This window comes from Ictalurus furcatus, chromosome 25, assembly GCF_023375685.1.
Source record: "Ictalurus furcatus strain D&B chromosome 25, Billie_1.0, whole genome shotgun sequence".
In the NCBI taxonomy this organism is placed as follows: domain Eukaryota; kingdom Metazoa; phylum Chordata; class Actinopteri; order Siluriformes; family Ictaluridae; genus Ictalurus; species Ictalurus furcatus.
The window spans coordinates 6,289,603-6,307,322 of record NC_071279.1 but is presented as its reverse complement, the minus strand read 5'-3'; the positions used below and the strand labels follow the sequence as shown (position 1 = coordinate 6,307,322).

The window sequence follows — 17,720 nt, the reverse complement described above, 5'->3', positions numbered from 1 at the left end:
GGTCGAGTTTTTGTCAAGGCTAAACTGAAGACACTGGACTAGGCACAGATTTCACATTTTCTCACACACTCTGTGCTAGAATTTTGGAAAATCACTCTACATGGAACTCTATATTGGGAAACAGAACTGAGGAAAGGGAGACTACGTGACACGGGTTTGCTCCTCACTCTATGACAGCGGTCGTGTAAACACGCTGAAGTTAGCAAACTCACTATTCACATTCATCACATTATTTACCAGTATCAAATCTAAGGAGAATAAAGTAACCAAAGTATAAACAATACACACACATCACTATAAAAATGACTTCACAAATCGATCCACTATGGTATGAGGTCAGAAGTAGCACTGCCATCTTAGCTCTCAGATTTCCTCAGTCAAGGTCAGTATGATTCAAACCCAGGCAGCGCAGTGCATTATGGGTATTCCATGGCCAATAGTAGGCCATAAATCATTTACTCACTACCTATAGGAGTGCATTGATTGCACTGGATATTTTCCACTGTGTTTTCAGACACCACTACAAACGGCAGAACCCAAGAATAACGCACTATGTAGTGAAAAAGGTGAAGTTTTAGATACAGTTCCAGTGTATTTGCAAACCCTTTGCAATCTGGAAATCTCAAAGAAACATGAAAAAAAAAAAACATCTTCCAAATTTTCAAAATATTTCTCTCTTTAAATAGAATGTTGAAGCTTGTTGTTATTGGAAAATAATCCACTTCAGAGTGGTAACATTAACTGCGATACACACCACCACATCGTTGATCGTTTTCCCATAACAGCGTGCCCTAACATGTTTTGTACCTCTTACACCACAGCAATTTGCCAACGATTACAATGTTTAATTTATTAACGAACAACACTTTGTTGTAGAATTTGCTTATTAACTTATTTTCTAGTATTACTTGTTATAGCGTTCCCTTTCTTTTTACGTGAATAAGACAAAATAAAAATAAAAATGATGGGGCGGAGGTAGCTCAGTGGTTAAGACGTTGGATTACTGCTCAGAAGGTCGTAAGTTCATATACCAGCACTGCCAAGCTTCCACTGCTGGGCCCTTGAGCAAGGCCCTTAACCCTCAAATGCCCAGTTGTATGAATGAGGTCAATGTAAGTCGCTTTGAATAAGGGTGTCTGCCAAATGCCATACATGTTTAAAAAAAAAAAAATTGTCTTACAAGACATAATATTAATATCATCTGTCTGCTTACAGAAAGCTTCACCACTTTAATGATTATACATTTTCTTTTTTAATAACAACACATTTTAAAATGTATTAGATTGACCTTTTATACGCACTGTAAAATGTCCTTTGTATTAGCAGTTACTGTAGAAACAATCACATATTAGAAGGAGCACATTCATTTAAACCTGTGGATTTGATTTACCTCTGGCACTACTGTCAGAACCCTGCTTTTAAAGAAAACGAATCAACACCTTTTGACCAGTCAGAGTCGAGAGATATACCGCAGCATTGTGGTATAGCTGTTACTGTTTTAACTCCATCACTTTGATTAGTTAAGAGGCACGGAAAGAGAATCTAGACAGGACCATCTTATCGCTTGTGCCAAACATGAAGGGTTTGAGCAGTTACAGTATGAGGCTATGTCTACATTAATCCGGATAAATTTGAAAGCGCGTCATTTTATCAAAGTTCTGGCCTTCCGTCCACAGTGAGACGGCGTTTCTGTCCAGCGAAAAAGAGCGTTTCGAAAACGCTGTCCCGAGTGGATACACAGGAAAATACACAGGACTTATATAAACACTGTAGGATGTAAATTCAACACTCTGGGTGTTAAAGCAACACTGGGGATTTTGCTGTATACATTTGAAAACGGCATTTTTTGTGTTGTAGTGTGGCCTGAGAAAACTGACATATTCCAAAATGTATTTTAAGTCACGTGATGCAGTCGTGTGACCCATTCAACTCAAAGCAAACAAGATGGTGGATGATGTTGTACAGCAGTTGTCATGCCTGCTATCCAGTTTGATGGCTTTGTTAAAGATGAATGTCACTTTGGATAGCCTTTAGATTGCATTGTTAAATAACTCCTGACGGAAATGACGCAGGCCAAAGCTCCTTACGTTTTCCCACATGCGCAGTATCAAAGTATAAAAGTGTTTTCAGATGTTTCAGTGTGGACGAGCAATTTTTGGAAAACGTTTGAAAACATCAGTGTAGACTGAGAGCGTTTTAAAATGAAAACGCAGTTCTATCCGGATTCACGTAGACGTAGCCTCACATCCCAATATCACTATAGCACAGTGATAATGATGATTATAATAGCTTGAGAGTTCTCCTTGTTCTGTTTCAACAGAGGAGACACTCAAATTTTAATTCCTCATCCAAGTCTACACAAAGAGCCCTTCACTACACACACACACACACACACACACACACACACTCCAGTTGATAGTGGTTTTGACTGGGCTTAGTCACGTGTATGCGCATGCTGGCGTGTGTGAGCAGGAATAGTTGCTACTGAAGCTGGCCCTCAACACCCAGCTCCCACCTGTCTAATGAAATTTGCTAATTAGGCAGTGGGGGGAATGGAGGTGTGCGGTGTAGTGAGATTGAAAAAGGCACCGATGCAGAATTAGACAGCGAGCAGCAGACCTCATTTCTGCTGCACAAGGGACGGCCATAGTGACGCAAGCACCCGGAGAGCTTCACACATTTTTCCTCACTGACAGGGACCGCAGTAGTGGAGCTTTCTCTGTTTCTTTTTCCTGCACTCTGTTGTGTTCAAACACTCTCTCTTGGCTTCAAAAAAGTCCCTCCTCAAGTTGCTGTCCCTTAATGAAAAGGGCAGTGGTGGCTCAGTGGTTAAAGGTTCTGGGTTACTGATCAGAAGGTCAGGGGGTCAAGCCCCAGCACTGTCAAGCTACCACTGTTGGGCCCTTGAGCAAGACCCTTAACCCGCAACTGAGATAAATGTAAGTCGCTCTGGATAAGGGTGTCTGTCAAATGCCATAAATGTAAATGTAATAAGATGAGTTCAGAGGTTTGAATTCACCTTGTTGCCAGTGATTACACAGGATTACACAGGATGATGGACTCCTGGGGTGATTTACTGTATGTGAGCAAAGCCCAAGTTACCCTCATCAACGTGTTCACAGGTTTTGAGCTGTATCTATCAGCCACACAGTGCTAATGAATGTTGAAGGGAATTGTCTCAAGCCGTCTCTCTGATCTCAGTAGTGTGATGAATATGAAGGTGGCTTTGGAAACACCTCCGTTTTATTTTCAGGGAACACCAATCACTATACAATTACTCCCACTATTTCTTCTGTAAGTGCAGCAGCTTTGGTCCTGCCGGTTCCCTGCCACATGCTATTTTAAGAGTTTGATATTTGTATGTATTATGACTGGATACAGCAAATGGTTTTAGCTGTGATAATACCCAAAATTGGTCAGGGAAACATATACCGCCATGCCATTTATCTGTTGTGCCAAAGGAGCAGTTTGAGGAATTAATGGTGTTGTTGTTTTTTCTCTCTATAAAACAGCCCTGAGCCCTAAATGAATGAGGTTCTGCCCCGGCGTTTTCCATCAGCTAATCTAATCAAGGGAATATTTATGACCACATATGATGTTACCTGACATAAAATCATTTCTGGCTAAAAACTAAGCACCACTCATTACTGATATTTGCATGCTATCAGGAAGACAAGAAGGTTTATAACTGGAGCTTCAACCATATACTGTAAGTCAGATAGAAAACCAGGTGTGATTGCTTCAATAGACTATGGGCTAGAAAATGATCAAGGATTTCATTTCCTTGGTGTGTCCCACTAGAAACCACCAAAAAAATTTGCTAGCATGGCACCCAACACTTGTGGCTTGATGATACATTTTCACCAGATATTCATAAATCTATGCATATGCATAACTTGGCACTAGGTTGGTGCCTAATGACCATGTGTTGTTCTCATTAGTCACTTCTTTTTTATTCCTTTGATAGTAAATATTTTTGTCTCTGTTTGCAGAACATCCTCACCTGCTGTCCTCGGTCATCTAGCTGTCCCTGATACAACTCTAACATCTGTCTGGTAAGACTGGGGCTTAGAATGAATGAATGAGTGAATTCTTTGAATGAATTCACCGAATTAATCTTAGAAGGCCAAACCACTGACAATCTTATACAATCTGTCAAAAGATTGGAAGGACAAACTTACTGTGACTGGAATAAATAATCATCCAGCATTGCTGAATATGTGCTGATGTATGCCTCCTGCATGTTGTTGGGGGTTTTTTTGTTTGTTTTTTATCTCATGTCCAGGCTTAAGCTTTTCTATGGGTATCAACAGACTCTGTTCCATACATTGGGCACTATGTTTGCCAGAACCTTTGTCAGTGGGTTCTCGGTTGGTCCTCAACCTTGTTAATGAGTTTGGCAACAGTGTTGTGTGTGATGTGCTTGCCATGTTTCGTGTTAAAGTCCATCACAACCTTCCCGATCCAGCCACGAAAATGATTTCAATATGTCTTCTTTTGTCAAAGGCTTTCTTAAATTCTATCTGGAAAAATTTTTTTTATATAAAATAAATATGAAAAATTTTAGAATACGTTTTGCTAAAAAGTGTTCACGTCCCCTTTGTATGGAGACTTTTGGGACACCCTGTTGTAGATAGTAGCATATAGTAGGGTAAAAGTTTGTTTAACAAACTATAAAAAACAAAACACACACACACACACACACAACACTGTACAAGAACAGTGATTACTGTACCTGAGTCGTGTTTTCCATTTGTATTTTGTCTGCATTTTATACCAGGGTATATTTAATGAAACTCCCCTAGAGCAACATATAATTAGGTGACTGCAGTGTGTAATGCCATTCCAGCATTAATTCATATCAGTCCTCACCACATACTGCTCTTGGCCACTAATCAGTTTGCCATTTTGGAATAGTGTAAGCTGTGTTTGTAGAACTGAACCAATGTTCATATCTTTTAAATATCTTTTCATGAGTATAATCATAAATAATCATTGGTGTCCACCAGAAATATAACCAAAAACGTTCAATTCCTTAAGCTGATGATCATGGAAACACAAGTCAAACTTTAATGAAGCTAATTTAATGATAACGTCATGTAAAAACAGAAATCTAAAAACGGTTTATTATGAATAAAATGAATCCGAATTGTCACGTGTGGACTTGAAATGTGATGAAGATGAAAATGTGTTAATGGTTCCAGTTAATCATGGATACGTGATGCATTACGTAATGGATGAAACATTACAGGGTGTGCTGGTATAGGAACATAGCATTACCACAACATGTCCAGAAGTGTTTTTTATCTCTCTTATACCACAGCAATTAGCAGATGATTACAGTTTTCATTTGTTAAGGAAGATCACATTGTACATTATCCGTTTATATTTCTATCAATTTCATTATAACAGCAACATACGTTATCCTGTCCTGCAGAGGAAAACTTTAGGAGCAGCAGGAACAGTTTTACATCAGGAGTGAATTGTTCTTTCCTAAACATTAAACAAACGTCTCCTTCGCAGAGCACCGATTCTACATTTTTATTTTTATTTTTGTTAGACTTAAATTAGTCTAACAATATATCATCCACTATACAAGCCCAAGTGAATGAGTTATTATAAAAGTGACAACATATTAGGAGCACATTGAAATAAATCTGTATTTTGAATTGCAGCCAGCACTATTGTCAGCTGTGCTGTTATAGAAAATGAATCAACACATTTCGACCAATCAGATGAGAATTCAACAACGCTGTGGTATAAAAATGCATTCATTTCTTATGTAATCTTATTATGTAGGTTACATGTTATACTCTATATTCATAGCATACAGCATAAGCATTTATGACTGTTATTTTATACAGGATAAAGAGCATTAGCTGTCAGGGTGATGATTAATATCACAAGGCACATTACAAGCAATATGTCCAGCATTAATTCACACAGATGTGCGTAGTTGGTGCACTATTTGTTGTCCTAATTGTGTAATTGAGGGAAGTACACGTTGGAGTTTGTATCGATGTCACTGAGTGGCATCTTCATGGTCATTTGCCGACACTACTGCACAGTTTTCTAATGATGTTTATTTACACAGACACTGTAAAACATTGGGAGATGCATGTTGTTTTGGTCATAGTTCTGCTTCTGGGAAGAAAAACCGTCACGTGGCTAAACATGGGCACACACAGGGATCCCATTTGGACAGTAAAGTGCTACCAGGAGACGAGTGCAGCAAGTCACGGTGCGTTGATGCAACAGAGCGCCGGCTATTACGGCCAAGCAGTCCCCTGGAATAGGGTTGCCATGGAGATGGACCATGTCAGAGCCGAGCAACATCTGTGTGGTGTTTGTTTGTCAAGAAAGGTTTTCTCTCTCTAATAACATAAAAGCCAGAGAGAAGGAGCAAGCCAATGAAATGAAAGAGATCACAGCTCACCCCTGTTGTTGAATCCACCTTTTCTTTGCAGTAGGCCTTTCTTAGAAAGACTTGCATGTTTTGAGAAATTACAGCTCGTTCTTTTTTTTCCCCTTGTAAACAGTGGAAATTTTATAGACCTGGGTAAAAATATACCACATTAACCAGTTTCCTTTTAGATATGTCACATTTTATGACCTTGTCTAACTGACTGATTTGTTTTAAAGGGATGACTTACTATTTAAATAAATAGAAAACATATTCTAATCTGAACATCTGAAGGTGCTCATAGCCTCTGCTACCTATGCATGTCACCTGATAGAGAGCTTATGCGGTCTTTGTTCAGGCTGTGTTTTTTGGTCAGATATGTGACTGTGCGTCATATCATTGCTCGCTCCATGGGCAGTCTGGGGAATTGTATTTAACCCCTGCTGCCCTCCGCTTCCCTGCCGCTGTATAAGGCAGTGTTCTATTTCAGTGAATCTGGAAAATATGCTCACTAATTCTCCTGCTGCCTTATCAGTCAGGATTAGCGAGGCAGAAGCTATAAATTGCTGAAGCGTTCCTTATAGGTACATATTTCAGGGGTTGTGGAGCTTTCCCTCGGTTCTGGTCACGCTTGTGCCTCTCTCTCTCTCGCTGTCTGGCTGTGCTTCTGTCAATCTCACTCCCCTCCTCTTCATAAAAGAAGCTCACAATCAACTCGGAAATGAGGGAAAGAAATCGGATGAACCTGCAATAGGGCAAACATTCCAGGCTATTATTAGCTGCCACAGTAATATTCACTCCTAATATTGCATTCTCCTAATGTTTTCGCTGAAGGGCACAAGATTCGCAGACTGTTTCTCTTATAATTGATCTCCTCAGCTTAAAATCGTACTTTGCTGGGCTGTTTTTCTATAGTTTTAGGCTAGCAGTGTAGAAAGCCCTGCCAGCTGCCCCTGCTCCCTCTCTTGAGTTTTGACCATGTTTGGTTAAACCTGGGCTGGTAGAGCCAAGGCTGTTTGAACTGGACTGAGGTTATCCATTTGTCCTGCTAATCTACAGTGCAAACCAGTTCTGGGTAGTAGTTTAGGAAATAAAACGTACACACCTTAATTATATTCTGTACACAGCATAGACCTGCACTGTGTGGACCAGGCAACAGGGTTTGTCCTGATTAGCTGCACGTTTTGCATTATGTCAATACGATGTTTGTTCTCAGTTCAGTGTCTCAAGCTTCAGTCTATAGCACTTTCCATTGTTTAGTAATCGAGACGTTTCCGGAATTATCAGCTCATTACTGATAAAGTCTGACTTGTCCTTCAAAAAAATTCTAACCTGTGACACCAGTTAAGTAACAGTGTTAGTGTTACACAAAAGCAAAGGCCCTCAAATATGTACCAAAACCTCCTCTGTGATATTCTCTTTAAATACTACTTATGGCCTGTAAGAGTCCAGTCCCACCCAACCCAACTCATACAGTAATACTCTCTTTCAGCCTGGTGTAGAAGTTGAAGCGTAAACACCATCGGCTAATCCTGTTACATTTCCCCTTTCCAGTCCAAAACGCTTACACATGAACACACGGATACAGTAGTACACAGAAGCAGCTGCTTTGGTTGAGACTTGAATTAGAGGTGGACGATATGCCAATATGCTGTTGTTAGTGCAATAAATGATATCATCATGTGCTTGTTGTATTATATTACATTACAATATAATGGCGTTGTCTTTATTTCTAGAATTATTAAAAAGAAAAGAAAGCCTGTTAACAGGAATGATTTGTCTCACTGACTGCATAGTAACAAGTAGCTCATCAGATGTTAGCCCATTATGCCAATAGTTTGATTTTTTGCCAGTGTTAGCCCATTCTGCCAATTTGATTTCATGCCAGTCTTGGCCTGTTATGCCAGTCTGGTTTCATGCCAGTGTTCGCTCACTCCATCGGTTGTCTGTGATACCATATTACCCACCTTACTTTCGAATCAAAACCAAAAGGGTGGACCTGGACATTTGGACCTGTCAGTCCATTCAGATTGAATGTCTCCCCGCATGGACACTATGTCAACGAGTAATGTTTTACACTTACCCTAGTGACATGACATCAGTAAACAACCGAATGAGAAAGTATATATGACACATGAAGTGCTGTGTTATCAGTATACATTAGCAGTGTTTACATAGCCCTGTAGTGAGTTTATAATTCCCTGGGCTTCATTTGTCTGTCCAGTGTCTTAATGCATGTGTGGTTTCTCAGTCTGAAGACACCCTTTATGTATCGAGGGAGTGTGTTTGCCTGAGGAACAAGTGAAGCCTCATATGACAAAGTCAAACAGTGGACAGTTTCGTTTGCAGAAGTGTTTTATGTACTTGCCGGCTCCTGCTTTTCCTCACATGCCAAACTGGCTCAGCTCACGAGTAGCAACGATGCCAGTGCTGATGGCTGTGACACACATGGTTTGGGGAAGCTCTAAATCTTATGCAGCTGAGGCTCGATCTCTATGTGTGCAAAACACTATGTACTCTGGAGCTGGTTCACCCATAGTGACAGTAGCCTTCCCTCTGTCTGTCTCGCTCTCTCACACTCCCTTTGATTAAAAAGTTAATGCTGGTTATGATAGAAAGGTATCAGAACACACAGTGCATCGCAGCTTGCTGCAACTAGGGCTGCATAACTGCAGACCGGTCAGAGTGCCCATGCTGACCCCTGTCCTACGATGAGCATCAGAACTGGACCATGGAGCAATGGAAGAAGCTGGCCTGGTCTGATGAATCACGTTTTCTTTTACATCATGTAGATGGCTGGTACATGTGTGTCACTTACCTGAGGACAAGATGGCACCGGAATGCACTATGGGAAGAAGGCAAGCTGGTGGAGGAAGTGTGATGCTCTGGGCAATGTTCTGCAGGGAAACCTTGAGTCCTGGCATTTATGTGGATGTTACTTTGACACGTACCACCTACCTAAACATTGTTGCAGACCAAGTACACCCATTCATGTCAACTGTATTCCTTAATGGCAGTGGTCTCTTTCAGCAGGATAATGCACCCTGCCACACTGCAAAACATGTTCAGGAATGGTTTGAGGAACATGACAAAGAGTTCAAGGTGTTGCCTTGGCCTCCAAATTCCACAGATCTTGATCCGATCTGAGCATCTGTGGGACGTGTTGAACAAACAAGTCTGATCCATGGAGGCCTTAAAGGATCTGCTGCTAACGTCTTGGTGCCACATACCACAGCACACCTTCAGTGGCCTTGTGGAGTCCATGCCTCGACGGGTCAGGGCTGTTTTGGTGGCACAATCGGGACCTACACAATTTTAGGCAGGTGGTTTTAATGATATGGCTGATCAGTTTATATGCCAATATACAATTGAGAAACACCCCATGTCCTCCATAAGTGGGACTGTAGTAACAGTATCTCAGTTAGCATTGACATATTCTCAGACAAATGTGTGAAAATATGCCATGACATCCAAGATTTTGTTCATCACTAACATGTGCTCAGTTAGCTTTACATTATTCAGTTTAGCTAGCTAGCTTAGCTCAGAGATCCTGCAGATTTTGGTGCTATGTCACCCTCTGATGATTAGTATATTGGGGATGAGAGGTTCAAGCCATTGAGTCTATTTCCTGAAGTTAATATTTTATGGAAGTACATGAATAATTCTATGTTTTAAATATAAAATATGTCTTGCACTACTTTCAGATTTGACCCAAACACATATCTACATAATCAAAATCAGCTGTCAGCTATTTAAAAATCATCTTTTCGACTTTAAGACTGGTCTGTGTTAGTTTCACCAAATTATTTATAACATCAGTGGCATCAGCTAAATGTCATGATTAATCAAAACCATGTTGTTTTATGGGTTAGAGGTTAGCTGTACATGCAGGCTTGTTGCAAGTCTAATATTATGATAATGATTCATATGTTATACATTTTACAACCCTACCATCTGGGTAGCATTTCTGGAGATATTAGAGTGATATTAAGCATGCTTGTTTTACCTGTAGTCATAAGTAAAATTAAATTATATTGTGAAGTAAAGACTTATGTACTCTTACAGTCAGTGATTCTTTCACTGCACTACTGCTCACTAGAATCTAATCTGACTAAACTGTGTATGATTTGTTTTTAAGTGTTTATGTGCGTTTAAGAACAGGTTACAGCCGTAAAAACAAGGATGTGTAATCTTAGGTTTGAGGTGTGTCTTGTTTGCGGTGCTTGAGCAAGCACACACACACACACACACACACACACACGTACGTCACTACGCCACACTGACATCTCAGTACTCCAGATCTAAAGGAAAGCTAGCACTGTTGAATTGTGCTCTTCAACCCAAAGCAACACAATGAAGTCCAACACATCATTCCTCAATCTCAACGTGCCGATGCTCAGATGGTGAAACTTAGGCGTGTTCAATGGTAGTGCTGAACATCCTGACATAGCTCTAGTATATTAAATAATTTCTTTTATGATATAAGGATAAATAGCAATGATGGCGATGAAGAACTTCAGAGACATCCATTTGGTCTTTCGAAGGCTGTTTACAGTATATCAGCATGACTGTATAGTAAAATATAGAGTTTACAGAAAGTCAGTTCTGCCGTTTGTTGCTATTTGAGTCTCACAGGGGTTTCATGTGGAATGTATTAAAAATTAGGCAAGCTGATTGTGCGTATGTAGATCTCGTTTCCAACAAGCACGACAAATTGCCACAAATGTCTGAATGGAAGGCTTTGCATTTCTATTATCCCTTTCATGAAAATGTCACATGGGAAATTCCTAACTGCATGAGTGAGTGTACTTGAAACATCCGAACTAGGCTTGTGTGATATTGAATTGTTCCTGCTGGAGATTTACCATTTCAAAAAAAAAAAAAAAAAAGACAGGCAAGCAAACATTTTGTACCATATCAGGTTTAAATAGAGTATGGGAGGGCATAATAATATTAATCGGCTGTGGTGTTGGAACTGTTCGCTAGCAGCGTCAATCACGAAAACTCAGCTGGATGTTGCATTTTTAGGTGATTCTGCAGAATGCATAATTATTAAAATAAATAAACACTCAGAAAACCCAATAAACAATGCATTTTTTAATATAAACTATTTTTAAAAATTGGTTGTGTAATGTCCACATGACTTACATTTTACACTGTTAATGCTGCTGCTCAAAGTCTTTGAGCACATTTAAGCATTGACGGGTACAGAAAAAAAAAGTGTACATTTAGGGCAACTGGACAACACCCATATCCAGAGCATCTTACATTTATCTCGTTTATACAACTAAACATTTGAGGTTAAGGGCCTTGCTCAAGGGCCCAGCAGTGGCAGCTTGGCAGTGCTGCGATTTGAACTCACGATCAGAAGTCCAACGTCTTAACCACTGAGCTACCACTGTGTTGATAATCATCTTCTAATTTTCATAACAGTTTAATCTTTCTTAGGTCAAAACTTTAGACCTTTTCACCCTTTTTTTCAGTGGCCTCCCTAATATATATATTTTTAACTAATGTTAACTATGTTCTTGTCTAGTTTTAGCAAAGTTAAACATACACTGATCAATTATATTTCACTCTAAACATTCTCCAATGGCTTACCTTGACTGAAAGCGAGGTACGAGGTACAGTGCATCAAGTGAATGTGAGATGGGGAGGGGGCGTGGCTTCCAGGTGGTGTCGGTTAATATTGGAGAGTTCAAAGCACCTGCACAAATCATTCCAGATTTATATGTAGACTGGCTCGTTCACATGAGCTGATGCTGAGTAACTGTTTGCATGCATCGGGAAATTTGAAGGCAACTGTCAAGATGTAATAAAAGCAATATTTGAAAATAAAAATTCTTTAGCACTGGACATGAATTTTATCTACTCGATGTAGGTGAGTTTGCGGCCCAAAGATCCAGGCCTTAAGCAGTCGATCAGTGTGGACATGTTCCACCATTAAATTAGAATTAGCCCTTTCGGGCAAAAATTGAGTTCAAATGAAAGTCAGGCATGAAATGAATCAAATGGAAGTCAGGCACTCAGTTCCACAGTGGAATTACACTGCATACCGAAATGTTTATGATTACTATTGTATAATGAATCCTATTATGTGATTTTTAAATAAAATGATTTTTTTTAAAAAGATTTTTTAGTATATGTACTGTATGTTGTGGTTTCTGATGGGGTAGTACCTTTATACCTGTGGTTGATAATAACTGACTGACTGTGGAAATGAACCAGATGAACACACAGCCATGGTAAAAACATAATTCTATTAAATTATAGAATAATCCTATTCTATAATTCTATTAAATTAATCTATTGTTGTATATATGTGTGTGTGTGTGTGTGTGTGTGTGTGTGTGTATAAAACCTTTTTTGTTTGTTTGGTTTAGTTAATTGAGTTCCATGCTGAGTATCTCCCATGTAAACGATGTGGTATCTCTTACTTGAACTATGTGTTGTTCTACTTCATAGGGCTGGGGATTATCAGCATAATGAAATAAAAATACCATTAAAAGCCATGATATGAATCTTCAGGAGAGCTAATGTGAGCCATGCTATTAGATGATTGACTAAGAGGCTATAAGTGCATTTTAAGTCTTTGTTTTGTTTTTAGCAGCGTCCTTTAATTAGTAGGTGTCTTCCTAATTCATCGGAAAACAGTAGTTTGAATAATTTACAGAATAAATACTACAGAATATAATAGATTGCTTTGTCCATGCTTATTAATGTGAAGAAGCTTTTTGTCATCTATGCAAGGATTAAAACGTGGCAGGGTGTGCAGTTATTGGAAAATAAATCAACAAGCACCCCAACATGTTTTATTCCACTTCTACCACAGCAATTTGCCAATGATTTCATTTATTATGCATTAATGTTAAGCCTCTTGAGCCATAGTAAGAACCAGAAACGCAAATAATTTCCTTCAGGATATGAGGATGTAATCCTTGAGAATTTCAGATATGCCAGTTATAGAGTAGAGCTGTATTTTTGCTCTCAACTTCCCTGTCAGCCTTTCCGGCATTCGTTTGAGAGATATGATGAAGCCAGGAGGGCTGGATATTACCCTAGAGGCCATTTTAAATGGCATGCACCAGGGGACTGCACTGTGAGTCTTCAACTATGCTGTGTCGCATTGCATGTGTTTGAGAAAACAGGATTCTTTCAGTTTAATTGTCTTCCTTTACTTCTTTTGAGCTATTTCATATAATTATTGATAAGTCCAGAGATTAAATAGCTCTCTTGGTAAATGCTTCCCTTGAGCCTTCTTCTGCTGCATATTAAACAGAATACGTTGGACTTCTTATCATGTGTATTTAGCATCCAACTATCATTACGTGTGTATGTGACTGAATATTGCCATTTTGTTCCTTACTGCGTATCTGTCCTTCTGAGGGCGACGGTAATTTCCTCCCAGTGCTCTGTTATGAGCTGATGCCAATGCTTGTGTGCGGTAAAGATCATAATGTACCTCTCATTCTCTGACATTCTTTGTACTTCCCTATCTGTTTGTCTCAGTCTGACTCAGTCCATGCTGAATAGAGTCAGAGACTGTGTAGGTGAAATCTGTGAGGATTTTCTTTAGTCTGCCATTTAAGGTGCTCATCAGTGATTGATCCAGGGTACCCCTTCTCCTGCTGAGCTCAGATTCAAGTACAGGATGCATCACAGAGGACCATCAGCCACCATCCAGTAAAAGCAAAGCCATATAATGTCCACAGGTGAATTGTTCAGGCAGCCGAGTGCATATATGACAACGTCAGTTGTAGTTATTTGATGGGCACTCAAAGAACAAAAGAAATGTACATACCGGAGCAGACAGAAGGAGTAGATAGACAGTTTTGGATTGCCTGTTTTTCTTTCTTTCTTTCTTTTTTATTTTTGACACGGTGCTTCTCACTAAGCACTTATAAGGATGTGTTTAGCTTCAAAAGTCCCAAAGTTTGAAAATTCAAGGTGTTACAGTACAATAGTCAGACTGATGGAATGGAACACTGAAAAGTTGTTTATACCAAATGATGGTTAATGAAAAGACGAAAGCTTTCTATTTTGTCCTAAAAGGTTTCTCAATCAGTTCTGGAAACCTGAGAAGTCACGGAAGAATGTGAAAAATTATAGACAAGTGTGGCTGTTAATGGTTTGGCTTCTTATGCAGATGTCAACCTTAACATGGATAATGAAGTTGTATGTGTGGATGGAAAAATGGAGGTGAAATTGCTATCACTATGTAATATAATATAATATAATATAATATAATATAATATAATATTAATATATATAATTGTATAGGATTAAATTAAATAAATTTGTCAGTGAAACAACTCAGTACAGCCTTGTTGTGTTGTGTTGTTGCAATGAGAAACAGTCTGAGGGCGCTGTGGGATACGGTACTGTGATTGTCCCGCAAGGGGAGAAGTAAGTAAAACACAGTCGCACGTTTCTCTGACAAATACTTCAGATACTTCACTTCTTTTATAAGTGTAGTATATCACAAGTCTATAAACCTTGGAAGGAAATACCAGTAGGACAATAACCTATATGTTAAAAATCTAAATATTAAATCAAATGTAAAAAATGTTGCTGGGTGACATGCCTGGAGATGGATCCTCAGATTTGTAGTGTTTGCCCATTTAACACTTGTTATTTTTCCCACAAAGCTATCATATGGCTTCATCTAAATTTATTGGTTCGCCTCTCTCGTTAGACACGAATCCAAAATGTTCCGAGATCACCAATGTGACATTTGGTTTCACAACAAGATCCATCGCAGCGGCAGAACCCAAAGCGTAATCGCAGAATTCACCTGACTGGATTTTGCCGCACTCAAACAAACCCGCATGAAACTAACAGGCAACGCCATATAAGGCGTTTGATTATGATTATGTAATTTGTGTACTAACATAAAATCTCCCAAATTAATATTGCAGCTGTTATTATGTTGTACTTTGTATTTGTCATAGTGCCCACTCAAGCAGAAACATTAACGTGGTCTGTGATGTGACTCTACCGCAGGTGGCACTCCACCACCGCAGTGGTGCGGTTGTCATGGCCACCATCACAGCCCTAGCCTACAGTATGAGAAATGCTCTTTGATTAGATTTCAGAAGATCAGTCATAAATGACTTAACAGTGGAGCTTTGTTTGTCCCAAACTAATTGATATTACATTGTAAATGATAGATGCATACTGCATTAGCCAATAAACATGCCCTCAGAAATCTTGCAACAAGATCACTGGGGGGAAAAACAGAGGTGGTTTTGACCAAGAAGGACATGCTGAGACTCAGATAGAGCAGATAGAGATTACGATCTCTTGTAACTCACATATTCGTCCATTTATCAGTGCATAGTTTAGTTTGGACTATTGTTATACATCTGTCTCATATGTCCATTTTCTTCATTATAGATCTGTGAGCAGCCATGACGAAGTCATATGAATTCAACTGGCAGAAGCATGTCCCTGATTTCCTGCAGGAAGGTGCCGTGTTCGACAGATTTGACGAGGTAAACCAGCATGTCCCTCTCTATCATCACTTGCAGTCAAGGCACTAGCAGTGTTTCTCCCATTTTTGACAATGCAGACTAAATGAATCCCGAAATTTTTCATACCAGGTTCAAAAGTGTGAATGGTTAATCATTTCTGCATGTAATAGAGACAATTTTGTTGAGATGCCTGATCACTTCCTTGACTGATGCTTTTATATGAAAAAATCTTTGTCAAATCTTGTTATTTCTTAGCATTTCCTACTTATCGCATTGCTCATTTGCACTCTGTGGCTTTAAAAGCTTCAGTGGCTTCCAGACACGAGGCACACATCTCCAGAGATAAGTGCCTCCTGGGTCCCCCTCCCACGGCCTTTCTTCATTTCCCCAGCTAACTCAATCAGACCATTTAAATGGGCTGAAATGGGATTGGGCGTTGTTCCGCACTACCCCAAGGACAAGAGTAACATAAACATCCAAAGATAGATACTCATCTTTAGAGCAGGAGATTCCAGCATTGCCAGACAGGAGCATAATATAAGTGAATTTCTTTTTTAGACTCAACAGGATGATTACATATTTTGCTGCATGAAGTAACACTGTGCTTAGTTCCATCTGAGTCAGCATGGAATCGAGCAGAACCGATGTTTCACCTCCGAATCATATGTAGCATTAAAACTGTCATTAACCCAGTGCGGCACTTCAGAAATCAAGCACACACACACACACACACACACACACACACCCCTCCAGGTCTCTGGAGGGCAGCAGCATATCCTCCCACCCTGTTCTGCAAACATATCAGACACCACTCATTTCCAGGTGGATAATTACAAGCTGAGTTAAATAGCACCTTGAGCAGGCTGACACACACTGAAGTCTGCTCTGCTGGATGGCAACAACATTGCACAGAGCTCAGTTCTAGATCCCAAAATAAATGAAATCTCTGAAAAGTAGGAGAATAATAAAAGCTGCGTCTCATTAACAGAAATGCCCTGCAGGGTATGAGTCTCTTGATTAACACCGCAGATGCCTAGCTCAGGAATGAGGATGTAAATAAGACCAGGAACTCTTGGAGAGCAGTTACTGTTCATCCTGTTCCCACAGGGCAGCAGACGTCGAAGCTGTGGAGCCGGCCACCATCTTGGCTCCGGCTGCTGCCTTAAAGGGCATTCACAGCGTGGTCATTATCCTTGCTCATGGGTGTCCACTCGCTTTAATGATACTCGAGTTTATTAGCACGTAGGTCATTAATATTTTCAAGTGATGGTTGTGTGTTATACACAGTGCCATTTTATTAGCAAAGGAAATGGGTTCACCTAGACAAATGACACACTAAGGAGTGGGGTGGCCTAGTGAGGATTAGCAGGAGCAGGATTACAGAGGCACAGAGTGTGTAAAGTGCCTCAGCTGTGAAGGAAGAGCGTGTAAACAGGGCGTCTGGATTCTGGCACGAGCTCATCTAATTTGCTTTCATCTGGAGGAGTATTCCAGAGCGTGGGCGAGGGGGCTATCCACTTTTTTCCCCCCTCTGACAGGACACAGAATCATATAAGATTCCTCTTCCTTTTCCTGTTCTTTCTCTTTTACTGAGGAAATGAAACACTCACATCCATAATTTGCACAAGTCATCCTTACTCAACGCCGCTGTGAAGTATTTCTAGAATTGTTCTCCTGTTCAGATCCCTCACTCTCTCTTCTCCCTCAGGGGAAACCCATGCAGAAATGACAGCATGAGGTGTTCACAGTAATCTCTCTCAGCTCATTTAGACCCTGTCTATCTGTGCACTGCCCCAAGCCATCTTCTTTGTTCAGCTTTATAACTCCTCCCATCCCTGCTGAAG

General features: G+C 39.9%; 1 protein-coding gene across 5 annotated transcripts in view; it reads left to right on the top strand.

Annotated features, from left to right (window-relative positions):
* LOC128601576 (1-phosphatidylinositol 4,5-bisphosphate phosphodiesterase beta-4-like) overlaps window positions 1–17,720 on the top strand; it is a 73,527-nt gene that overhangs the window by 9,920 nt on the left and 45,887 nt on the right. For all 5 annotated transcript variants that reach the window (XM_053614878.1, XM_053614876.1, XM_053614873.1 and 2 more), the window contains exons 3-4: window positions 3,993–4,055; window positions 15,800–15,897. In XM_053614878.1, the coding sequence (XP_053470853.1) occupies window positions 15,814–15,897 (84 nt within the window). In that variant the 5' untranslated portion in view covers window positions 3,993–4,055; window positions 15,800–15,813. The remainder of the gene's footprint in view (window positions 1–3,992; window positions 4,056–15,799; window positions 15,898–17,720) is intronic.